The 25,425-nt window shown below is 35.4% G+C and overlaps 5 protein-coding genes across 5 annotated transcripts; 1 reads left to right on the top strand and 4 right to left on the bottom strand.

Moving 5' to 3' along the window:
• Positions 1-736: 736 nt before the first annotated feature.
• On the bottom strand, positions 737-2,113 carry LOC104885287 (uncharacterized). Its single transcript, XM_010669982.4, has one exon. The coding sequence runs from the start codon at positions 1,931-1,933 to the stop codon at positions 968-970; it is 966 nt and encodes a 321-aa protein (XP_010668284.1). The 5' UTR covers positions 1,934-2,113; the 3' UTR covers positions 737-967.
• Positions 2,114-3,324: 1,211 nt separating this feature from the next.
• LOC125497651 (14 kDa proline-rich protein DC2.15-like) lies at positions 3,325-4,102 on the bottom strand. Its single transcript, XM_057394854.1, has one exon. The coding sequence runs from the start codon at positions 4,012-4,014 to the stop codon at positions 3,529-3,531; it is 486 nt and encodes a 161-aa protein (XP_057250837.1). The 5' UTR covers positions 4,015-4,102; the 3' UTR covers positions 3,325-3,528.
• Positions 4,103-7,155: 3,053 nt separating this feature from the next.
• LOC125497964 (photosystem II CP47 reaction center protein-like) lies at positions 7,156-13,689 on the top strand. The gene is made up of 2 exons (XM_048645702.2): positions 7,156-11,240; positions 13,675-13,689. Exons 1-2 carry the CDS (start codon positions 10,053-10,055, stop codon positions 13,687-13,689), a joined length of 1,203 nt encoding a protein of 400 aa, XP_048501659.2. The 5' UTR covers positions 7,156-10,052.
• A 1,104-nt stretch (positions 13,690-14,793) lies between these two features.
• Positions 14,794-15,806, bottom strand: LOC125497652 (lipid transfer protein EARLI 1-like). Its single transcript, XM_048645271.2, has one exon. It carries the CDS (start codon positions 15,715-15,717, stop codon positions 15,043-15,045), a length of 675 nt encoding a protein of 224 aa, XP_048501228.1. The 5' UTR covers positions 15,718-15,806; the 3' UTR covers positions 14,794-15,042.
• A 7,380-nt stretch (positions 15,807-23,186) lies between these two features.
• Positions 23,187-24,030, bottom strand: LOC104907860 (lipid transfer protein EARLI 1-like). The gene is made up of 2 exons (XM_057395332.1): positions 23,735-24,030; positions 23,187-23,605 (listed from the first exon to the last, which is right to left on the bottom strand). Exons 1-2 carry the CDS (start codon positions 23,946-23,948, stop codon positions 23,274-23,276), a joined length of 546 nt encoding a protein of 181 aa, XP_057251315.1. The 5' UTR covers positions 23,949-24,030; the 3' UTR covers positions 23,187-23,273.
• Positions 24,031-25,425: the final 1,395 nt, after the last annotated feature.

The raw sequence follows: 25,425 nt of genomic DNA, 5'->3' as shown, positions 1-25,425 counted from the left end.
CACAAGAATTATATACTTCCGCGGGAGTCAAATTATTGGGGCAAGTTGAGTGTCCGGCCATGCCAGAGCCCATTGTTTTCTTCCCTTTTAAGAACAAAAAACGAGAGAGAGAGGACCGTAGTCCATAGCCCATTGTTTATACCAATTGCATGGTTGTATATGACGTAATACGTGGAAATGCATGGTTTCATGTTCACGTTATGCATCTTCCATTCAGGGTACCCAATAATGCTAACTCTCTTAAATTATTATCATCATTTTAATAGTAAAACTATTTGCTTCAAAAAAATTTGAACATTTTTGGATTAATTGAGATAAAGATAAAGTTGGCTTTTAGTAAGATAGAGATATAACTTATTAAAAAAAAAAAGTAAGATAGAGATATATTTGAGTATGATAGCAGGTTCTTTTTAACGATAAGAATCAAAGTAAAAAAAAAAAAATCTAACTCATATTTCCTCTTTTTCATTTTAAATGCAACAAAGGGGTATTTTTTGTGAGATATAAAATATTCATTTACTGCGTTTAAAACGAAAAGAAAGTATAGTATTACTGAAAGCAAGTCCAAATATACGAAGCCATACTGATCCGGCCTGCATGTATATTGTTTGTGCTACTCCTATTATATCAGATATTTCTCTATGCAACTGTAACTGTTGATCCATAATTAAGTAGTATACATTTCCTGATTTATAGATATAACATAAGACATGTAAAACAAACATTTGACAATAAGTTGGAAAAAAGATTTATTCTCGAGATAATGTTCATAATCGATGTTCACAACAAAGCCCAGCAATCAACTAAGCAGAAGTAGCAAGTTGCTACTAGCTAGATAGCAACTATAAGAAGATCACACATAACACAGCTTAAATCCTTACAAGTACCTTACTTAATCTCCTTGTTAGGAGATAACACAAGACGGAAAATACAAAATAACCTAAGAATAATGGAGGTAAACTAAGTTTTAGGAGATAGGCGGACAAATGAAATCAGGTGGAGTCGTCAATCCACAAGTTGCAAGGACGGTAAGAGCCAAGGGAATGTATATGTTCAAGTTCAGAAGCTTTAGTCTTATTGCTGTGCAAAGACATAAAGCTGCCTCAAGCTCTAACAAACCTTGAAGTACCGGACAACATACATTCTTCACTGGGTCTCCTAGCCCAATATGCACTAATCCTCCTAGAACATCTAAGCAAAGCCCTAGTTTTAGTGCATCAATCGGACATGTTTGTGGAGTAGTAGGTGATGGAGTCACTCCTGGACCGCCACCGCCGCCGCCACCACCACCTGGTGGACCACCTCCTCCTCCTCCCGGAGGAGCATAACCTCCCCTACCCCCGCCTCCCGGAGGAGACCTACCACCACCACCACCACCTCTTCCAGGTGGGGTTAATCCGCCTCCGCCTCCGCCTTTTCCAGGAGGAGCATAACCACCGCCTCCACGACCACCACCGCCTCCACCTTTACCCGGTGCTGCTGGGGTTCCAGGAGCCCCAGGAGTACCAGGTGTTCCTGGTGTGCCAGGTGTGCCTGGACTACCAGGAGTTCCTGGAGTGCCAGGCACACCTGGAGGACAAGGGACAGAAGGAGGTGTGATTATTACTGGAGGTGGTGTTATTACTGGAGGAGCTGGAACAATAATGGGTGGCATGATTATGGGAGGAGCCATAGGTGGCGCACCGCCGTGATGTGGTGGGCCCCTACTTCCATGTCCTCCACCTCCTCCATGACGTGGTGGTTTACCACCATAATGAGGCGGTTTACCACCATGATGAGGTGGTGAACGAGGATAAGGGCTCTTACGTGAAGGAGGGTGGCCATAAGGTGGGTGGGATTTGTCACAGTAACCACAAGCATATATAGGTGGCAATGAGATCACCATGCAAATCATGTAGATAAAAAACATTGCTATAAATTTTGTTTCCCCCATGGTTGGGGTTTTTTCTTTGATGGTGTTGATGAATCTATGAGGTTTTGTGAGGATGAATAAGGAGCTTAAGAAATTTATAGATAAACTGTTTGGAGCAACCCGTGACTATAAACTTCGGAATTGCATGCAAATGAGTACGTAGATACACGTTAGTGCCATTTTCTCTAAAACAAACACGTATATGCAAGTTACTGGAAATGTGTACGAAAAACTGCTTATAATGGACAATAAAGCTACATATAGCTGTAAACAATAATATTAATATAATATTCTACAGCGTTAATAATAGATCTTTGAGTTCTGGAATGTTGTTTTCCTTCCTTTGCTAACTTCGATGCTCAAAAGTTTCAATCCGTGACTTTGGCTTCATCAATAAATCATTAAGATCCGTGATACTGATACATGATCAAAGCTTGAATTTTTGATACAGAATTGTCAAATAGATCGCTTGCACTATTTTCATGATGTTCTATCTCTTCTGAATGTTAAATTAAAAGGCTAATTATTCACTTAGACCCCGTTCTTTTGTAATGAGAGAATTTAGGTTAAATTGAATTGAAATAAAAGAGATTGAACTGAAAAGAGAAAGTAAACTAAAAATAAGTCTAAAAGATTATGGCCTTAATTTCCAAAAAAACTCATTAACAATAAAAATTTTGTTAATAATGTGCATTTATTTATATAATATATGTTACAATGATGATTTTAATATAATTTTTTTTGATAGGGATGATTTTGATATTACGTACAGCTATATAAGTAAATATTGAATGTTTTATAGCTGGATTAATCTTTTAGGATACAAGCAATCAACATATAAACAATAGTAGAATTTTAATAAAAATATAATATTAATTTAATTTAAAAGCTAAATATGTTATATTTCATCCTTTATCCAAACTAAAAGATGATTCATTAGTTTAAATAGTTGATCTTGTGCTAGACGATTTGATGATTTGGTCAAATCATTTAACTTTTTAAATTATATTTTTTTTAATTATAGAGTTTTTTGTAATAACTATCTACTATTTAAAGATTTTTGTACGAAAATCGAATTTTAGTAGCTTATATTACTTTTTATTTAAACTACTTTACAGCAAGTTTTTGCACCAATATTTCTTCGTCATAGTTATCATTATTGTAGCCCATAATTTTTACAAATAGCGAAAGTAAATTTAATAAAGAGGAATTAATAATTTGTTTAGTTTGAGTGAGTATCGGTTGTAGCAAGTAAAATATATAACACAAACATAGTGGAACCCTAGACCCTTGTTTATTTTTGTTTAAACCTCCGGGGTTCCAAAACTCAATATTTCTTCCTCATAGTGCATTATATTGTGTAATACTAATTACCATGGAATACATGTATCAGTAACTTAAAACCAACTCCATCAAAAATAAACAGACTTTATTAAAGAAACTCATCAAGTCTTAACTAGCGAAGAAGTTACACCAATCAGAGGACAGTGAAGGTGATTGAGGTCATATCACCGATTAAATCAAACAACAAAGGTCAACAAATAACGAATCATGAGAACATTCTTCGTTCACCAGTACAAAATAAATTAAAAAAATAAGGTTGTAGCATCATGTTATCAATAACTAGGACATTGGAAGCCAGAGGGCACACTCTTGCCACAATAGTTAAGCAATAAGCTCAAAGAGAGAGGAACATTAAGGTGAATTCCCAAAATGTTAGCCTTAATGGCAGTGCAAAGGCAAATAGCGGCTTCAAGGTCTACTAACCCTTCAATAAGAGGGCAACATGGAGTTTTTGGTGGAGTACCAACAACAAGGTGGATCAAGTCACCCAACACATTGGCACACACACCCAACTTTAGGGTATCAATTGGGCACTTGCCTTGAGTTGGTGGCACTACTGGCGTCGTTGGTGTCGATGGGCTTCCACCGTGGTGTCCACCATGGTGTCCGCCGTGGTGTCCACCGTGGTGTCCGCCGTGGTGTCCTGAGGGTGTTTGGGGTGGTGGAGGACAAGGTACATAGGTGGAGCTCACTAAAGTGAAGAATACAAGGTTTAGGCATAGGAGGAGGGAAGTTGATGCTAATGTCTTTGAAGCCATCTTAGGAGAACTCAAAAGGAGGGTTCTTAAAGTTATGAGTAAGATGGCTTGTGATTGGGGGATTTGTGGTGCATATTGGAGAAGTATGTTTAGGCTTTTTATAGTGGAAATATTGTCATTAGTTTAAGAATATGTAAGATAGAATATTAGGGTGATTTTTGTATTGTTATGGGGTAACCATGTGTAGAGGGTTCAATCAATGAAGCAAGCTTGAATTTTGGTCATTCTATTATTTATCTCATTATTATTTAGTTGTCAATTGTCATTATATATGTCTATCCTCTAGAACTTGTTTACACTGCAACTAGTACAGCATAAAAGAGTGCAAATTCTGGCACTTAACGTTTGGAAACTTGCAATATTATGCTATGACGATTCATAAAAACAGATCTATATGCACATGACATTTGATAAGAATCGATTTATATACAGTTCTTTGGCCTTCAGCTCTTAGTATGATATTCATGATCCTAGACAATAATTGATTTGAAATTAAACTAGCTAGTTACTGATTTCGATTCTTATTAACTAAGGGACATAATCCTACTTGCCATATATATTGAATAAGTTAATAATGAAATTGAATTTGAAATTTCAATTAAATATTAAATTAAGGAGAATGATTTTCTCTTCTTAAATGTATGTGAAAATTTCTGATCAAAAATTAAATTGACAATATAACTTGATTGAAATAATCCGTACAAAAAATAAAACATGAATTTCATATTCAAATTATAATGATAATATGTTAAAACCTAATTGTTGACTATTATTCAGTAATTTCTATTATATAAATCAAACTCTTCTACTTTATTAATATTCAACGATTGAATTTGATACACAAAGACTTCTACTTTATTTGAGCACAGACTTTCTTATACTTTGTATTTCCTTCACTTATATAATAGAGATTTGAATAATGATAAACAAGTAACAAAAAAAAGCAACGAAACATTTGATTTAAGAAAAATATATTGAAAAAATTAAAAATCATTAAAAATATTTGTTCCAATCAATTTTTTTGCTGCACTGATGAATAACTAATTGAGAAAAAGAATGTTAATATGACACGCATGCATAGCGTGCAAAAATTGCAAGTACTAATATATTAAAAGGTGTTCCTAAGAAAGTTTGTGTGACACGTGACACTCTCCTTTGAGACTCTAATGCAAATGCTTTGTTTTCAGTCAAACCCTCAATTTAAAAAATAATTTTGTATAGTTACAAGGTATCGAACACGTGACCTTTGAAATGAAAAGTGAAAGCTTAACCATCTATCCAACATACCACTATTGTTTAGTATTTCAAAATAAAATATCATAAGGCCTTAATATATCTCATTAAAAGATTTGCACAAGTATTTAGACACCCAGCCTTATTATGAAAATAACAAGACTATCATAGACATAAACCTTTACTCCCACTTTCTGTAGAAAGTTAAGTTATTGCTTTCATCCCCCAAACTTTAAGGGTTTATTTTAGAAAAAAATATGCAATTACTTTTCATGTCATTACGTCAATTTTTCATAACTTGACAAAAAGTTACGAAAAGTAACAAATTGGGACATTGTCCGGGATACTCACTCGTCATTAAAAAAATGCTAGTTATTTAAGCTTTAATATCATCATTCATGGCCTTATCTTCTTTTTTTGCTACGAGTTGATCTTCATTCTTTAGATACTAAAGTTACATCTTATATATAATACCCTTCATGATTGCTTTAAAAGGGATTTAGCAGCTATATATACTAATAAAAGATTTGCATAAGTTTTTAGACACCAAACCTTATTATGATACTAACAAGACTATTATAGACATAAATCTCTACTCCAATTCCCTGTAGAAAGCTAAAATATTGCTTTCATCCCCAAACTTTAAGGGTTTATTTTTGAAAAAATTATGCAATTACTTATCATGTCATTACGTCAATTTTTCATAACTTGACAAAAAGTTACAAAAAGTAACAAATTAGAACATTGCCCGGAAAACTCACTCGTCATTAAAAAGGGTCCAGAATTCTAACATGCTAGTTATTTAAACTTCAATATCATCATCATTCACGGCCTTATCTTTTCTTTTCTTTTTTTGCTACGAGTTGATCTTCATTCTTTAGATATTAAAGTTATTGCTTACATGTAATATCCTTCATGATTGTTTTAAAAGGAATTTAGCAGCTATACATACCAATAAGATGTATTTTTCTTTTAGAGAATTCACTTCCTAAGCTGCTCCAAGTTAAGCGCGCGTGCTCAGCTACGAGTATTCTTAGAATGGGTAACCTCCTTAGAAGTTCCAGAGTGTGCGCATGAGTGAGAACAAAATGTGTCTAAATAACTTGTGTTAATCATTAAACATAAGCACATTGACGATGATACGCTTGACTCAATTTATAGGAGGTTGGTCAAAAACAAATTTATTCCATGAGGCATTCCTCATTCTTCCTTGCCGGTTTCTTGTTGCACGCATCGGTTGCTTCGATTTGAGTCTAATTTGCTCCACTTATTTTTACTCAGTTTCAATGAAGTTTAGAAATATTTTAGAAAAGAAAAAAATTAAGAAGAATTCAGAAAAAAAAAATACAGGTAGTTAAGCAAAGAATTTAAAAAGTTAAGAAAATATCGAAAATTCCTGAAATATTAAGAAAAGTTTAAAACAATCGATAAAATTTAGATAGGTTTAGAAAAAATAAATCTAGGATAGACAAGTTGAATTGAATAAAATAATATCAAGGTGTACATGTGAAAAGGCTTAAAGAACCACGGGACTATGATACTTCTTTTCTTTTTAAATGTATATGTATATGTATATATATATATATATATATATATATATATATATATATATGTATATATATATATATATGTATATATACATATATATATATGTATATATACATATATATATATATATATATATATATATATAATATATATATATATATATATGTATATATACATATATATATATGTATATATACATATATATATATGTATATATACATATATATATATGTATATATACATATATATATGTATATATACATATATATATGTATATATATATATATATATATATACATATACATATACATTTAAAAAGAAAAGAAGTATCATAGTCCCGTGGTTCTTTAAGCCTTTTCATTTTATTCATTTTAGATAGTGACTGGAGTTTTATACTATTCACCAGTACTGATCATTGATACTGGAAAAATTGTTTTCTTTCATTTGTTTTTGTTCCAGTTTATAATCTGAACGAGTCACACATACACCCTAGTACATGTTCCTCGGCGCTGAGGGCATCCCCGAAGCGCGGGGGATTTCGTCACATTTCTGATTGGCTGTCTTGTATTTCTAATAAGTTGTTTAATAGTTGGCATGCTGAATCATATACATAATGGGCTGGTTTAGATCAATCCTAACCGAATGTATTTCTAGTTAATAGAATAGTAAACCTAGAATGGTAAACCTAGTAACAATATAAAATTTCAAACGGTTAACTATTTTTATTCGACTGCTACAAGATCAATAATTCCATGAGCTTGGGCTTCTGTTGCTGACATAAAAACATCTCTTTCCATATCTTCGGATACAACCCATAAGGGTTTGCCCGTTCTTTGTCCATAAACCCTTGTGAGGGTTTCGCGCAATTTCAAAAGTTCTTCCGCTTCCAGGAGAAATTCTCCCGTTTGGGCCTCATAAAAAGAGCTCGCGGGTTGATGAATCATTACCCTGATGATATATCCTAAAAAAAGTTCTTCTATCTCGCACAAAGAGGCGACGAGAAAAAATACGGAATAACAATAAAAAAGATAGAATTGAACAACCGTACGTGCATCTTTTTCGCATTGCATACGGCTATACAATGGAATTTACTTTCATTTTCCGTTGAAAAAAAAAGAGAAAATATAGGATCGATCAGATCCAGATCAGTAAATTATCCAATTACCACCCTTCTTTTCGTAGGAGTTCAAAAATACTATGATGGCTCCGTTGCTTTAGATATTTATTTCGTCTGTAGTTCAGCAATCCCAAAGTTTCTTTTTGATCTGAAAAATAAGGAAGAAAGCTTTTTTGTATTCTTTCAAACATAAATAGAGTCTTTTTTTATGAAAAAAAAGTTTGTGACGCTGAAATGGACTCCTGATATAAAATCAAAAAATCGGGAATACTCTTCATCTCATACTACTCTTTCGATACATAATCGAATGTTTTGAAAATAAAATCGAGCAAAATTTTCTCATATCGAATTCAAAGTGCCATGCTATTATTACTTAATATTAATATTTCATATGGTGAAGGCATAGTCTTCTTTTTTCTCTCAAATAAAAAACTCATTGGCGCCAAGCGTGAGGGAATGCTAAACGTTTGGTAATTTCTCCTCCGACCAGGATAAAAGATCCCATTGAAGCAGCCAACCCCATACATATTGTATGTACATCTGGTCGCACAAATTGCATGGTATCATAAATAGCTACTCCGGGTATTACCCATCCGCCAGGAGAATTTATAAACAAATACAAATCCTTGGTATCGTCCTCGATACTGAGATATACCATAAGACCTATAAGTTGATTTGAGATCTCGCTATCGACTTCTTGGCCTAAAAAAAGTAATCTTTCTCGATAAAGTCGGTTGATTAGGGTAAAATTGTATCCCTTAGGAACCGTACATGCACCTTTTGATGCATACGGTTCAAACAAAATTGTGAAAAAAAATCAATGTGTAGATTTTATATCCTTTTTTTTTCATCGAGGTTTTTTCAACTTATAATGAATAATCAAGGGTCTTCTTTTCTATTTTTCAAGAAAGATTACTTTTTGTTCCTTTCCCGAAATTACCCATATAATAATAGAATAAAATTCTACTAAAATCGAAAAAAAAATTGAACTTACTTTTCATTGATGTATCATATCATCGAGATCCAATCCAAATCACGATGTCATTTTCTTGTTCTTGAATGGGTCTCTTTTCTTTTTTTAGGTTTATGCTCTACTCCGGGTAAAGATCTGCCCGATTTTGATTTGCACATATAGGGCAAATGTTTCCAATACCACTTGTTTTTGTTCTTAAAATTTCCCCTTTTTTTATTTATTTCATATCGTTTCTTTCGTCAATTTCAATATTCAACATATTATATTCATTACTTTAATTGAGTGATTAAGGTTAAGATAGCTCTTTTTCTATTTTGAATTTCAAATTGAAACGATTAAGAGTTTAAAGTAAATAAACTATATAATACAAGTAGTAATTTGCAATATATTCCCAATTGGGATTGGGGTTTTTATAAGCGGAGCCTGGATACTTCATTTTTTTGGTCCAACTGAGCCAACCATAAATTATTCTAATTGATAATATTAATCTGAATCCCCCTAAAACTAAAAAAAGGATCTAATTGCATTTCACGCTCCAAATTTTGGATGATTCAATCAATCTTTCTTGGGCGAAAGGGGGGATATCTCAATCGGGAGAGAGAACGGGAAAATCCCATATGACCCAATATATCTGACAAGTCGCACTATACGTCAACCCAAGATGCATCTTCCTCTCCAGGACTTCGAAAGGGAACTTTTGGAACACCAATAGGCATTAAATGAAAGAAAAAATAATTAAGTACTCTATTTCACTTTGATGTGGAAACGTAATAATTAGGATTTAGGATTATTGTCTTTATAATATCAACCTTCTTTTAATTCGATTTTCTGCATAGATTAGAAAGGTTTAGTTTAAGAAGAGAGAATAAATAAAGGAAAATTCTTACTAATATAGCCTTCCAATTATGAACAAGTATGAAAGCATTTACTGATAGACGCTGGTATCAACTCCCCATTGCGTATTGCTACTTATCGGGTATAGAATAGATTTGTTTCTCTTTGTTCCTACAAACCTAATTGTTCCATTATTACCAACAGAATAGAACAAATATTAACCCTTGTTCCGAGATAATCTATGGAACAAAAGGGATCCATTGCATAGTCATAGTCTTTTCCAATGCAATAAAGTTACATAGTGTCATTTTTCTTTGATAAAGGGGTATTTCCATGGGTTTGCCTTGGTATCGTGTTCATACCGTCGTATTGAATGATCCCGGCCGCTTGATTTCTGTCCATATCATGCATACAGCTCTGGTTGCTGGTTGGGCCGGTTCGATGGCTCTGTATGAATTAGCAGTTTTTGATCCCTCTGACCCCGTTCTTGATCCAATGTGGAGACAGGGTATGTTCGTTATACCTTTCATGACTCGTTTAGGAATAACCAATTCATGGGGCGGTTGGAGTATTACAGGGGGGACTATAACGGATCCCGGCATTTGGAGTTACGAAGGTGTGGCCGGAGCGCATATTGCGTTTTCTGGCTTGTGCTTTTTGGCAGCTATTTGGCATTGGGTGTATTGGGATCTAGAAATATTTTCTGATGAACGTACAGGAAAACCTTCTTTGGATTTGCCTAAGATTTTTGGAATTCATTTATTTCTTTCCGGGGTGGCTTGTTTTGGTTTTGGTGCATTTCATGTAACAGGCTTGTACGGGCCCGGAATATGGGTGTCCGATCCTTATGGACTAACTGGAAAAGTACAACCTGTAAGTCCAGCATGGGGCGTGGAAGGTTTTGATCCTTTTGTTCCAGGAGGAATAGCCTCTCATCATATTGCAGCAGGGACATTAGGCATATTAGCCGGTCTATTCCATCTTAGTGTCCGTCCGCCTCAACGTCTATACAAAGGATTACGTATGGGCAATATTGAAACCGTTCTTTCTAGTAGTATCGCTGCTGTCTTTTTTGCAGCTTTTGTTGTTGCCGGAACTATGTGGTATGGTTCAGCAACTACTCCGATCGAATTATTTGGCCCGACTCGTTATCAATGGGATCAGGGATACTTTCAGCAAGAAATATACCGACGAATAAGTGCTGGGTTAGCCGAAAATCAAAGTTTATCGGAAGCTTGGTCGAAAATTCCCGAGAAATTGGCTTTTTATGATTACATTGGCAATAATCCTGCGAAAGGAGGATTATTTAGAGCGGGCTCAATGGACAACGGCGATGGAATAGCTGTTGGATGGTTAGGACACCCCATTTTTAGAGATAAAGAAGGACGTGAACTCTTTGTACGCCGTATGCCTACTTTTTTTGAAACCTTTCCGGTCGTTTTGATAGATGGGGACGGAATTGTTAGAGCTGACGTTCCTTTTAGAAGAGCAGAATCTAAGTATAGCGTTGAACAAGTAGGTGTATATATATATATATATATATGTATATACATATACATATATATATATACATATACATATATATATATATATATACATATACATATACATATACATATATATATCATATACAATATATATATATATATATATATATATATATTATATAATATATATATATATATATATACATATACATATACATATATATACATATACATATACATATACATATATATCTACATATACATATACATATACATATACATATACATATACATATACATATACATATACCTATACATATACATATACATATACATATACATATATATATATAGAGTATATTGATTTGGTGGCCAAATAAATCTTACTTCATAAAATGGAAATTATCACATGTTGCAACTTCTAGTCGGTCTGAAATCTATTTAATGAGGATTTGACATAGAAAAAAAAGTCCCTTTCATAAGGGTTGTGGGATGACAAATGACTTTGGACACTCTTTTTAATACTACCTCCATTCCAACTTAGCTGCAAATGTAGAATTTTCGTGTCTCTCATTGCACAACTTTAGCCATTTATATCTTTTATTGTCTACGAGTAAAAATAATAAAAAGTTGATAGTTTAAAAGTACACAACGAGATATATCTAACAAGATCCTCCATGAATATGTTTAACCTTATATATTAATCATATTGGATGGTCAAAAGAGAGTATAAAAGTTCATCTGTTAAAAGTAATTCAGAACGAATGAAATATAGATGTACTATAGACTCCATGAAGGTAATTGAATTTCCATATACAAGTCAAATGTTTTAGTAGTTTCGATTGTATTCGAACTGGTTCAAATAGTATTGATCAAACTCAAGCAACCAGTCAAAGAGCATCAAATAACCACAGGTGTTCCGTGTTAATCTAGTGGTATTGGCATCAGCTCCTATCCCGAAGGTTAAGGGATCGAGTCTCACCTCTTGCATGAGTGATCCCCGTATCACCTACTACTTGCAAGGAACTTTAATGTACCTTAAAAAAGTGAAAGAGCGGCAAAGTATACTTTTCAGTGAGTCTCAAATTATATTAGAGCCCATTTGTTTTTTTTGTTACTTTTCCCCCACTACATAAGTACTTAATTTGCACATGTTGGTTAGAAGAGATAAGAGACATAGGAATAGAAGAATTTCTTTAGGTTTGGTTGACAATATATTTAAGTCACTTTAAATGAGTAGGTGATGAAAGTTTATGTCACATAAATAGTCGTGTTTGGAGTAAGAGTTTAAATAAAGTTTAAGATCAAAAATTGACTGAAACTGAATTGCTATCAAATATTAGCATCTCGATTTAAGGTGCTGAAAGTTTCAACTATCTTATCTTAACTCCTTTCAACTATCTTATCAGTTTCATCTCTATTTCAGCTTATATTATGTTCCCACACATAGCCTTAGTCTAAAAACAATATTGTTTGCAATATTAATTAGTTGATTTTGGGTAATTTTAGCCCAATGTTGCAATACTTTGCTAAAATCATGGATCCAATGTGGATTCACTGGGTTCAGTTGAACTCATATTGGATTATAAATATATTTTCTTGCTATATTGTACTTCTTCCGTTCCATAATAAGTGCAACATTACTCTCTTTTATGTGATAGCTTTTTTTAAAGAAATGTTTCACCTATTATGAAACGGAGGAAGTATAAATGAAGGAGCTTTTACCGAGTGGTCATAACTTATAAACCTAAGTTGAAGTTTGTAGCTTGTGCGTGGAATGTCGCGGGTTCGATTGTCTTGCTGGGAAAATTCTTCCCCGCTGCAGATATTTTTTTATTGAAATCATACAAGGCTATAGCCTATAAACTATGTTCTATTGCTCAGCAAAAAGTGACCACTCTAGCTCACAATTTTGTTCTTTCATTGTAGTAGGTCAACGCTTAGAATTACTTCTAACACTTATATGGGGAACATCGATATCCTTGGTCATTTTAATATGGGCTTGATCTAGTGATTAATATTGAAACTAGTTACGTTATTAGGTTCGGACTATGTTCTGGATAAAAACAATTTCATTTATTAATATAATACTTTATGATAGTAACACTAATAGTTAAAACTTTAGTATATGTACTTGAGGTCTCGGGGTCAAACCCTGTACTATGCAATTTCTTAATTTTTTTATTGTACATAGATTATATGAACTAAAACTCCCTAGGGGAGAGCACCACATGGCACAGTTTCTTATTTTCGTACACCTTTTAATATATTTTTATAGTAGATGCCGTAAACGATATGTTATAGGTTCAAATCCCCATCCTTTTTTTATACTTTGTATTGCATTTATAGCTCATACGGATAAAAAAATGTTTAAAAATAGGTTGTGAATTATGAGTTTGTGGAATTTCATTGTAAACGACTAGCGTTTGGTTGTTTTTTTCTTGATCTGTTTCTTTGCTTCGCTTTAGCCAAAAGAAACATAATGGTAGAATTTCTGCATCATAGAGTGATGATGGGGATCTATATTTTTTTTATTGAAACCATATAAAGCTACGTTTTATCTATTTTAAAATTTAGTGTTCATTATACTACTCTAATACCAAATGTTATATTATTTTGCTATTTATCTCGAGATTGTTGCTCAAATAAATATATTAAATTTTACATATATATATGTATTAAAATTATTTGTTATTTGACCTTGAGCACTCGTGCTCGGATAGTATATGTGTCCAATAGTCGAATTCGAAAATTTAATGAAACTCCTTCAAAATTTTGGCCCAAAATGATGTGTTTAAGGGATATATTATCTTCTTTTTTTTTACAATGGGGAAAAAGCAGGATCTAAAACATAACTAAAGCATTTAATTCGTGAACCGCGAACAAGTTCTGGCATACAGCTGAGCTGTATCATGTACTCGTTGAATTTGTTGGCGATTCACTTTCAAAATAAAACACCAACGGAAAGTTGCAGCTTGGATTTTAATGTCTCTGATGGTCTAGTAGACCGACGAAAGGACAACCATTGGATAACGTAGCGCTTGTATGAGATTCGCACAATCAGTATAAAAAGTAACTCGTTGCATTCCATTAGAATGAGCCCATTGGATAGCTTTAAGGAAAGTTTGGCTCTCAGCATGGAGGGCCGAGGATGCCAATCCATAGGTACCTCCCATTTTATCTTCTTGCGTTGGGGCATATTGTCTTTGAGAACCATAAATTTATATAGGCTTGATGAATGGTAATTTGCTTATTTTTGAACCCGTAGGTTCAAGTTTCTGGATCCGTAACTAACTAAAATTGGTGCGAAATTAATTTTTAGAGTCAATCTTAATACATTATATTTGACTTAATTAAGCGGCCATTCAAAGCCTGAAATATTATAGTATGTTATTGTGAAATCAATATAATTTGATTAGTTGATCATTTTAGCTCCAACTTGCCATGGTTATTATTTTGAATTGGTGTAAAAGTAGTTGAATGAGCTCTACATGCATTTTGCGATAACACTAATAATAAATGCATGCACTTTATAATTAAGGTTGATAATCGTAGATAATACATGCATGGAATTTTATAATACTAACTTTATCAAACACATTGTTCAATTTTATTCAAGAAAACTCATGTATGTCTTTATCCCTTGAATGGAAAAGATTACTACAAGTCTATAATCTTAGACCTGGTGGTGATCGAGGGCCTTAATCACCAATAGAAAAAAAAAACAGAAAAAAATAAACACGTATACAATTATGAATAAAACAGTTTTAAGCCGCTCTAATGTTGTAACATGGAAATAATACTTAAGATTTTGATGACCCTTGAGAGTAATAGCTTTAAGAACATTGGAAGCCAGAGGGTGCCCCTTTGCCACAGTTGTTGAGCAACAAACTCAACGAGACAGGGACGTTAAGGTTGATCCCTAAAACATTCGCTTTAATGGCTGTGCAAAGGCAAACTGCTGCATTAAGGTCGGTCAACCCTTGTAGGAGAGAGCAGCATGAACTCTGTGGTGGAGTTCCAATGACAAGCCCAAGCAAGTTACCCAATACATTGGCACAAGCTCCCAACTTGAGGACATCTATGGGACAATTGCCTTGTGATGATGGTGTTGGTGATTTGCTAGGTGGTGACAAGACTGATGGCACAGGTGTTGGTGATGTGCTAGGTGGTGACGGGCCTGATGGCACTGGCGTTACTGGTGTTTTACTTGGTGGTGATGGGCCTGATGGCACCGGTGTTGGTGATTTGCCAGGTGGTGATGGGACTGATGGCACTGGTGTTGGTGATTTGCCAGGTAGTGACGGGCCTGATGGCACTGGTGTTGGTGACTTGCTAGGTGGTGATAACATGGGTGTCGGTGACATCCCTCCATGGTGGCCACCGCTAGGGCTAGGGGGTTTAGAGGTATGTGGTGGTGGTGGGCAAGGGACATAATGGCAACTCACCAAAGAGAAAAATATTAGGTTGAGGCATATGAGGAGGGTAACTGATGACTGAGCTTTAAACATCTTATAAACTAATACAAATAAAAGCTTTTCTTTTTTAAGAAAGACGGGTTGTTATTTTGGGACTTGATAGATTGTTGTGGCAAATGAATGAATGGGGACTAGCCTTTATATAGTGGAACATTGTGAGACTTTTAGGAGCAAAATTTTACACGAATTGCAACAACTTTGCAAAAAATTAGATATTTTTCTAACTAGATGATGGCCCATGAGGTGATCTATTTCATTTTTCATGACTAAGAAGTGAGAACCATGTATACTACTATATAAACTGGATTGTGGACTTTCTTTCTTTCTTCCCTCTATACTATGCGCAATTGGTCACTTCTCAATTAAATCTAAACTTTACTATTGAAAGTGTTGTATGGTGAAATAAAGTTTTGAACTACTTTCTTTCAGTTTTAGAAGATAGTGTTTTCAAAAAATAATCAATAAATTAATCTTATTTTGGAATAGAGATGGAATTTAGAACATTTTTTATATTTGGAATGTAATTTACTTATTGTTATTTTACTAATAGAACAAGTTTAACTGACGATTAATTGTTTTAAGAGCAATTTTGGCAACTAACCTCTAACAAGTCAATTGTTATAAAAGCAATAATTTTAATACCCAACCTCTAGCAAGTACTAAAATAATTATTTTTTTTACTAAACAACCCCTTTATCTCTAGAAGTGTAGTCTTTTATTATACAAGATAAAGTGTTATTCCTTGGCGTTAGTGTTATGTGGCTTGGTACACCACATTAACACCATGTAATCGAAAATGCGAACACTCCTTATCAATGCGAACGCAAATTCCCCTACCGTGGCCATAGATATTCCTCTCGTATATCCATCCAACCATAACCACGGAGAATAACCCGCTAGATCATGATTCGTTAGACTTACAGATAGCGTGAAATTTTGACAATGTGCAAGAAGATCGAAAATTTTAACATTGGAGTTGAACACAATATTGGCATTTACTACTACTACGTTTTAGTTGAATCCTAGCCTCTAATTTTGCAATTCTGTACAATGAAGAAATATATACATCGAAGTTGGAGAGGGTCCCAACTCTTATATTCTAATTATAGCCTTTTGTCAAACTTCAAATATATGATAAAAAAAGGAATATAATAGCGCGTAGCACATTAATATTCCAAGACAAAATAAGTAGGTCGGTACTATGCATATGGCTCATACTTCATAAGCTATTTTACATCAAGCCCTTGCTTTCCAACTATGCTACTGTCATCCTTCAAGTGAAAAATCATAAATATCAAGTATATATTGAATCACAAATTAGTTTGTTGACTTGGTTGATGTCCCAGGTAATCGCATGTGATCTAATATTGATTATTTTATCATTAAATTCGATCAGAAATATAAAAAATATAGCATATAGATTGAGATTAAATTTATCTTTGTAGTTTATGATTTCAATTTTATCAAAAGTATTTTCAATAATTAGTTCTTCATTTTCTTCAATAATAAAGCAAAATAATTCTAAAAGGAATTGCTTCACTAATCAGAAATTGGATTTTTTTTTTTCTTTTTATTGTTTGGTGTCACAAATTCCTCAAACTATAAATTGTATGTTATTAGAAGATGTTTTTGTTGATTAAGTTTTGCGGAAAAAGAAATTTAGTTGGTTAATCGACAATAGTGTAATACTTTAAAAAATTTCGTCTTCTTAATATTTGTATCAATGAAATTATATATGCAAATAAAAAAATTACGGTATAAGTGCGTTATAAGAGATCGAAATAACATAAGTTGAGCAATCTATACAAATATATTAAAAGGTGTGTGCGACATAAATACACGTCATGTGTCACCTTTGTTACTCCACTAAAATTGTCCAATGTTGACATAAGTCATGTCGATTAACAAAAGTAAAATTTGCTTGCAACAAGATTTGAATTCGTGACTTCTTGCTTTTATAACATGACACAATTACTTTAATCATGCTTTAAGTGTCCACCGTAAAAAATTTAATTACCATCTAGGAAAATACATAATACAATAAGAAGTCACCAGAACCCACTCGGTAAAAATAAACCCGGAGGCCATCGCTTTGCATTATTAAAAAAAGAAAACATCACTTACGTAACTACAGAAACGGAAGTAAGAATGTGTAAATCAATAAACATTAAAAAAATCTATTTGGCAGGGAAACTCTCATGAAGATCATGTTTCCCATTTTTGAAATTCTAGACGACAAAATTTCCTTGAAAGACCACCGAGTTTTCTGCCTCAAATTGATCTTCAGTCACAAAATGATATATTTTCCAACTAAAATTCTCTCATCTAACTCTATAGTCTATGCCCCATTATATACATCTTTTGTCGGTAATAAAAGAAATTACAATAGATTTCTATGCAACAATAGTTATTTAATCCTAAATTTTGATTTTCACGAGAAATGAACAAATGCGGTATTAAGAGGCTTTTAGAGACAAGGAAAATGGTGTCAACTACCCGGGCAACGTTACAAGTCACGTCGCCTTTTCTAGGAACGTCTCGTGAGAAAGTATGACCAGGCCCGAAAAAGTCTAACAATGTAATAAAAACAGCCAAAATTGAAGACTAAATTTTGATTTTCACGAGAAATGAACAAATGCGGTATTAAGAGACTTTTAGAGAAAAGGAAAATGGTGTCAACTACCCGCGCAACGTTACAAGTCACGTCGCCTTTTCTAGGAACGTCTCCTGAGAAAGTATAACCAGGCCCGAAAAAGTCCAACAATGTAAAAAAAAAAAACAACAAAAATTGAAGGTTATAATACAGGCTTTCGGACTTTCCCACGGACCAATCTCCAAACGCCATGGGAAGGCTCCTAGGGACATGGGATGTCATTGGAAAGAATTCATGTGGCTTCAACGAATATCTGGATGCATTTGCGTTTATTTCGAGGCAATTTTGGATTTCATGAGAAATTAACAAATGGGGTGTTTAGGCTTATCGAGGAAATGCGAATTGTGTCAAGCACCCGCGCAACGTTACAAGTCATGTCGGCACTCTTAGGAATTTTTCGGATAAAATATGACCAGGCCCAAAGAAATCAAAGAATGTCCCAAAAACAGCCAAAATTGAAGGTTATAATACACGCTTTCAGACTTTCCTGGGGCCCGAGCTTCGAACGCCACGGGATGCCTCTTAGGGGTATGGAAGATCATTGTAAAAGAATCATGTGGCTTAGAACGAATATGTGGATGTCTTTACGTTCATTTCGAGGCAATTTCAGGTTTCACGAGAAATGAACAAATGGGGTGTTTAGAGGCTTTTCAAGGCCACAAAAATAGTGTCAAGCACCCGCGCAACGTTATAAATCACGTCGGCTTTCCTAGGAACGTTTCATAAGAAAATATGGCCAGGCCCGGAGAAGTCCAAAAATGGCCCAAAACCAGCCATAATTGAAGGTTATACTATACATTTTCGGATTTTCCCGGAACTCGAACTCTGAACGCCAAAGGATGCCTCCTAGAGGCATGGGAGGTCATTGGAAAGGAGCCATGTGGCTTGGAACAAATATGTGGATGCCTTTACGTTCGTTTCGAGGCAGTTTTAGGTTTCACAAGAAATTAACAAGTAGGGTGCGTGTTTAAAGACTTTTCAAGGCAACACTGATGGTGCCAAGCACCCACGCAACCTTTCAAGTCACTTCGATTTTCCTAGGAATGTTTTGGGAGAAAATATGACTAATCTCGGAGAAGTCCAAAAATGTCCCAAAAAAACCAAAATTTAAGGTTATAATGCACGCTTTCGAACTTTCCCGAGCTCCGAGCTTCAAACGCCACGGGATGCCTCCTAGGGACATGGGAGGTCATTGGAAAGGAGTCATGTGGCTTGGAACGAATATGTGGATGCCTTTACGTTCATTTCGAGGCAGTTTAAGATTTCACGAGAAATGAACAAATCGGATGTTTAAAGGCTTTTTCAGGCAACACTAATGGTGCCAAGCAGCCGCGCAACCTTACATGTCACTTCAGCTTTCCAAAGAACGTTTTGGGAGAAAATATGGCTAGGCCTGGACAAGTCCAAAATGTCCTAAAAACAACCGAAATCAAAGGTTATAATACCTGCTTTCGGACTTTCCCGGTACCCGAGCTTCGGACGCCACTGGATGCCTCGTAGGAACATGGGAGTTCATTGGAAAGGAGTCATGTGGCTTGGAACGAATATGTGGATGCCTTTACGTTCATTTCGAGACAGTTTTAGGTTTCACGAGAAATAAACAAATAGCGTGTTTAGAGACTTTTCGAGGCAACATAAGTGGTGCCAAGCACCCGCGCAACGTTACAAGTCACGTCGGCTTTCTTAGGAAAGTTTTAGGGTGAAATATGGCCAGGCCCAGAGAAGTCCAAAAATGTTCGAAAAACAGCCAAAATTAAAGGTTATAATACACGATTTCGGATTTCCAAGAGCCCGAACTCTGAACGCCACGGGAGGCTTCCTAGGGGAACAGAGGTCATTGGAAAGGAGTCATATGGCTTGGAACAAATATATGTGGATGCCTTTACGTTCATTTCGATGCACTTTTAGGCTTCACGAGCAATGAACAAATAGGGTGTCTCAAGGCTTTTCGAGCAACACTAATGGTGCCAGCACCCAAGCAATCTTACAAGTCATTTCGGCTTTCCTAGGAACGTTTTGAGAAAAAATATGGCCAGGTCTCGGAGAAGTCTAAAACTATCCCAAAGACAACCAAAATTTCAAGTTATAATACACGCTTTCAGACTTTTCTGGGGTCCGAGCTTTGAACGCCACTGGATTCCTCCTAGGGACATGGGAGGTCATCGGAAATGAGTCATGTGGCTTGGAACCATTATGTGGATGCATTTACGTTCATTTCGAGGCAATTTTGGGTTTCACGAGAAATGAAAAATGTGGTGTTCAGAAGCTTTTTGAAGCAATGTAAATGGTGTCAAGCACCCAAGCAATGTTAGAATTCACGTCAGCTTTCCTAGGAACTTTTTAGCAGAGAATATGACCAGGCCTGCAGAAGTCAAAAAATGTTCCAAAAACAATCAAAATTGAAGGTTATAATACACGCTTTAGAATTTTCCCGATGCCCGAACACCACTGGTTGCCTCCTAGGGGATTGGAAGGTCATTTGTAAGGAGTTATGTGGCTTGGAACGAATATGTGGATGCCTTTACGTTTATTTCGAGGTAGCTTTAGGTTTCACGAGAAATGAACAAATGGGGTGTTTAAAGGCTTTTCGAGGCAACACTAATGGTGTCTAGTACCCGCGCAAACTTACAAGTCACTTCGGCTTTCTTAGGAACGTTTCAGGAGAAAATATGGTCAGTCCCGGTGAAGACCAAAAATGTCCCAAAAACAACCAAAATTGAAGGTTATAATACACAAGTGAGATATGACCATTTGAAAAGCTCGATTCTGATGAGAAAAGAGTGAGATATGACCATTTGAAAATGAGCAGACGGGCAGACAGGGAGACGCACGCGCGACCACAATTGTAATTTCGTGTGTGGCCGGCACACGCAAGAAGCGCTGTCGATTGTCCTGTTGGGCAAATTCTTGTCCTTTGTAGTTTTTTTTTTGAATGATACAAAGCTATAAGTTATGTTCTATTGCTCAGCAAAAAGTGATCCTCTCCAGCTCTGACAATTTTGTTCATTCATTGTATTAAGTCAACGCATATAAGTACTTCTAACACTTATTAGGGGGAGCATTGATATCCTTGATCATTCTAATATGCTAAAGATGCTTGACTTAGTGGTTAAGATTGAAAACTGTGAACGATAGGTCATAGGTTCGAATCCCCATCCCCCTCTCTAAAGTAGGCCCTGCATTCGTGGCTCATATAAATCAAAAAACATGTTTAAGAATAGGTTGTGAATTGTGAGTTTGTGGAATTTCATTGTAAATGAGTAACGTTTGGTTGTTTTTTTCTTGATCCTTTTATTTGCTTCGTTTTAGCCAAAAGCGAAATTCTTAAACATAGAACGACGATGGGGATCTATGTTTTTTTATTGAAATCATATAAGCTATGTTCTATATATTTTTAAATTTTAGTGTTCATTGTACTACTATAGTACCATATGTTATATAATTTCGCCATTTATTTCGAGATTGTTGCTCAAATAAACATATTCAATTTTACATACATATATTAAAATTATTAGTTATTTAATGTGTTGAGCACTCGTGCTCGGATAGTATACGTGTCCAATAGTCGAATTCGAAAATTTAATGAAACTCCCTCATAATGTTCCCCCAAAACGAAGTGTTTAAGGGGAATATTATCTTTGAGAGCCTTTAACTTATATAGGCTTGATGAATGGTGATTTGCTTATTTTTGAACCCGTATGTTCAAGTTTATGGATATGTCATTGACTAAACTTGGTCAAAAATTAGTTTTTAGAATCAATCTTAATACACTGTATTAGACTTAATTAAGCGGCCATTCAAAGCCTGAATTTTTTTCGTACGTTATTGTGAAATCAATATAATTGAATAATTTGATCATTTTAGCTCGAACTTGCAATGGTTATTACTTTGAATTGGTGTAAAAGTAGTTGAATGAGCTCTGCATGCATTTTACGATAACACGAATACATGCATGCATTCTATAATAGAGGTTGATAATCGTCGATACCATATGCATGCATGGAATTTTATAATACTAACTTTATCAAACATATTGTTCAGATTTATTCAAGAAAACTCATGTATGTCTTTCTCCCTTGAATGGAAAAGATTACTACAAGTCTATAGACTATAATCTTAGGCCTGGTGGAAAATGGTGATCGAGGGCCTTAATGACCAACAGAAAAAGAAAAAAAAAACACACAAAAAAGAAATACGTATACAATTAGACCTGGCAATCGGACCAATCAGATCGGATTCGGACCGGACCAATTCAAATCGGACCATTTTCGGATCAAGTTACATTCGGACTGGGATCGGACCGGACCGTTTCGGATTGGGTCATCGTTCGGACTATTATTTCGGATCGGAATCGGACCGGACCAATTCAGATCGGACCGTTTTCGGATCAAGTTACATTCGGACTTGGATCGGACCGGATCGGATCATTTCGGATTGGGTCATCGTTCGAACTATTATTTCGGATCGGAATCGGACTATGGTGGAATGAATGGAATACTTATGCCAATGATATGTTTTTTTATATAAAAAAATGGGTAAGTTTCGGGTATTTCGGATCAAAGCCTAATCGAAACCAATAATTTTGGGTCGGTTTACCTTCGGGTCAGATCAATTTTAGATCGGCTCGGATCAATATCGGGTCGGGTAAGATTATATCGGATCATTCGGATTTCGGATGAGTTTCGGATCAAGATTATTTCGGATCGGGATTCGGACCGGATCGGGACCGTTTCGGATTCTGATCAAGGTTCGGACTGTCTCGTTTGGACCCAGATCGGACCACGGATCGGATATTTCGGACCGGATTTTCGGATCAGGACCAACTTTACCAGGTCTATATACAATAATGAATAAAACAGTTTGAAGCTGCTCTAATGCTGTAATATGGAAATGATACTTAAGATTTTGATGAGCCAATAAAATTAGAGTAATAATTTTAAGAGCACTGGAAGCCAGAAGGTGCCCCTTTGCCACAGTTGTTGAGCAACAAACTCAACGAGACAGGGACGTTAAGGTTGATCCCTAAAATATTAGCTTTAATGGCAGTGCAAAGGCAAACTGCTGCATTAAGGTCGGTCAACCCTTGAAGGAGAGAGCAGCATGAACTCTGTGGTGGAGTTCCAATGACAAGCCCAAGCAAGTTACCCAATACATTGGCACAAGCTCCCAACTTGAGGACATCTATGGGACAGTTGCCTTGTGATGATGGTGTTGGTGATTTGCTTGGTGGTGACCGGACTGATGGCACTGGTGTTGGTGATTTGCTAGGCGGTGACGGGCTTGTTGGCACTGGCGTTGCTGGTGATTTGCTTGGTGGTGACGGGCCTGATGGCACCGGTGTTGGTGATTTGCTTGGTGGTGATGGGACTGAAGGCACTGGTGTTGGTGATTTACTAGGCGGTGACGGACCTGATGGCACTGGTGTTGGTGATTTGCTAGGTGGTGATAACATTGGCGTTGGTGAGATCCCTCCATGGTGGCCACCGCTAGGGCTTGGGGGTTCAGAGGTGTGTGGTGGTGGTGGGCAAGGGACATTATGGCAACTCACCAAAGAGAAAAATATTAGGTTCAGGCATATGAGGAGGGTAACTGATGACTGAGCTTTAGACATCTTATGAACTAATACAAATGAATTGTTTTCTTTCTTAGCAAAGACGGGTTGTTATTTTGGGACTTGAGAGATTGTTTGACAAATGAATGAGTGGGGGCTAGCCTTTATATAGTTGAATTTTGTGAGACTTTTAGGAGCAAAATTTTAGACGTATTACAACTTTGCAAAAATTAGATATTTTTCTAACTAGATGATGGCCCATGAGGTGATTTATTTCAATTTTCATGACTAAGAAGTGAGAACCATATATATATAAAATGGATTGTGGACTTTCTTTCTTTCTTCCCTCTATACTATGCTCAATTGGTCACTTCTCAATTAAATCTAAACTTTACTGTTGAAAGTGTTGTATGGTGAAATAAAATTTTGAATTACTTTCTTTTAGTTTTAGAACGTAGTGTTTTCGAAAAATAATCAATATATTAATCTTGTTTTGGGATAGAGGTGGAATTTAGAGCAATTTTTATATTTGGAATGTAATTTACTTATTGTTATTTTACTAATAGAACAAGTTTAACTGACCAATAATTATTTTAAGAGCAATGTTGGCTGGTAGCCTCTAACAAGTCAATGGTTATAAAAGCAATTTTAATAACCAACCTCTAGCAAGTATTAAAATAATTAGGAAAAATTGTTTTAAATAAGTCAACCTTTGCATGGTCTTCCCATTTTAAGTCTATCTTTTGATTATTCTTGAACAAGTTCACTTTGTAGCTTAGTTAACTTTATTTAGGTTGGATTAAAATGTTACCTAGAACTCTAGGTAAATGCCGGTTATTTGGGTGACTTGTCAAGAACAGTTGCCTTTATTTATTTTTATCTTTTTCTCTTTTCCTTATTTCACATAATGCCCCTCTCGATCTCTTATTCTCTCTCTTCTATGTTCCTCTCTCCCTCCCTCCTCCCTCTTTAGTGTACACTGCTCCTTTCTCTCTCTTCTCTACTCATCATCACTGAATCAACATCATCAATCATCCTCATCATCAAATCAACACCATGTTGAACATTTGTCATAATCGAATGACAATCATCAATCAACATTCACTGTGGGTGTTTGCCCCTCATCGCGAACGATGATCATCAATCAACACCATCTTGCGTTTGGGCCACAAGAACGGGGGCGTGGAAGGAGGGAGGAGAGAGAAAGAGTGCCACGTGGTCGGAGGAGAGGATGATTGGTAATGATAGGGGTGATTCCTGGTGGATGGCAGTGGGTATCTTGTGGTGACGGTGTGAGTTATGTTGGATGACAATGGTTGATTGGTGGCGGTTGGTATTAGTGCGGCTGCGTGGTGGTGGCAGACTCGATGAGGACAGGGGAGGAGAGAGAGAGAGGTTGGGGTTGGAGTGGATTGTAAAGAGATTAATGTTGCAATATGTGGACTTAATTTAGTAGAATAATGAAGAAGGCAGGGAGAAATTATGAGATTATGTGTATTTGATGTTTTGGGGAAATTTTGTTGTTGATTGGTTTTGC

This window comes from Beta vulgaris, chromosome 5 (assembly GCF_026745355.1).
Source record: "Beta vulgaris subsp. vulgaris cultivar EL10 chromosome 5, EL10.2, whole genome shotgun sequence".
In the NCBI taxonomy this organism is placed as follows: domain Eukaryota; kingdom Viridiplantae; phylum Streptophyta; class Magnoliopsida; order Caryophyllales; family Amaranthaceae; genus Beta; species Beta vulgaris.
The sequence above is the reverse complement of the archived record's forward strand: the minus strand, read 5'-3'. Positions and strand labels throughout refer to the sequence as shown.

Bases quoted from the DNA above. Each gene is read 5' to 3' on its own strand.
- LOC104885287 (XM_010669982.4), bottom strand. From the start codon at position 1,933: ATGGGGGAAACAAAATTTATAGCAATGTTTTTTATCTACATGATTTGC.
- LOC125497651 (XM_057394854.1), bottom strand. From the start codon at position 4,014: ATGGCTTCAAAGACATTAGCATCAACTTCCCTCCTCCTATGCCTAAAC.
- LOC125497964 (XM_048645702.2), top strand. From the start codon at position 10,053: ATGGGTTTGCCTTGGTATCGTGTTCATACCGTCGTATTGAATGATCCC.
- LOC125497652 (XM_048645271.2), bottom strand. From the start codon at position 15,717: ATGTTTAAAGCTCAGTCATCAGTTACCCTCCTCATATGCCTCAACCTA.
- LOC104907860 (XM_057395332.1), bottom strand. From the start codon at position 23,948: ATGTCTAAAGCTCAGTCATCAGTTACCCTCCTCATATGCCTGAACCTA. The intron at 23,606-23,734 runs CTAGTAAATCAC...GCCCGTCACCGC, and splicing joins GCCATCAGGTCCGTCACCGC to CTAGCAAATCACCAACACCA.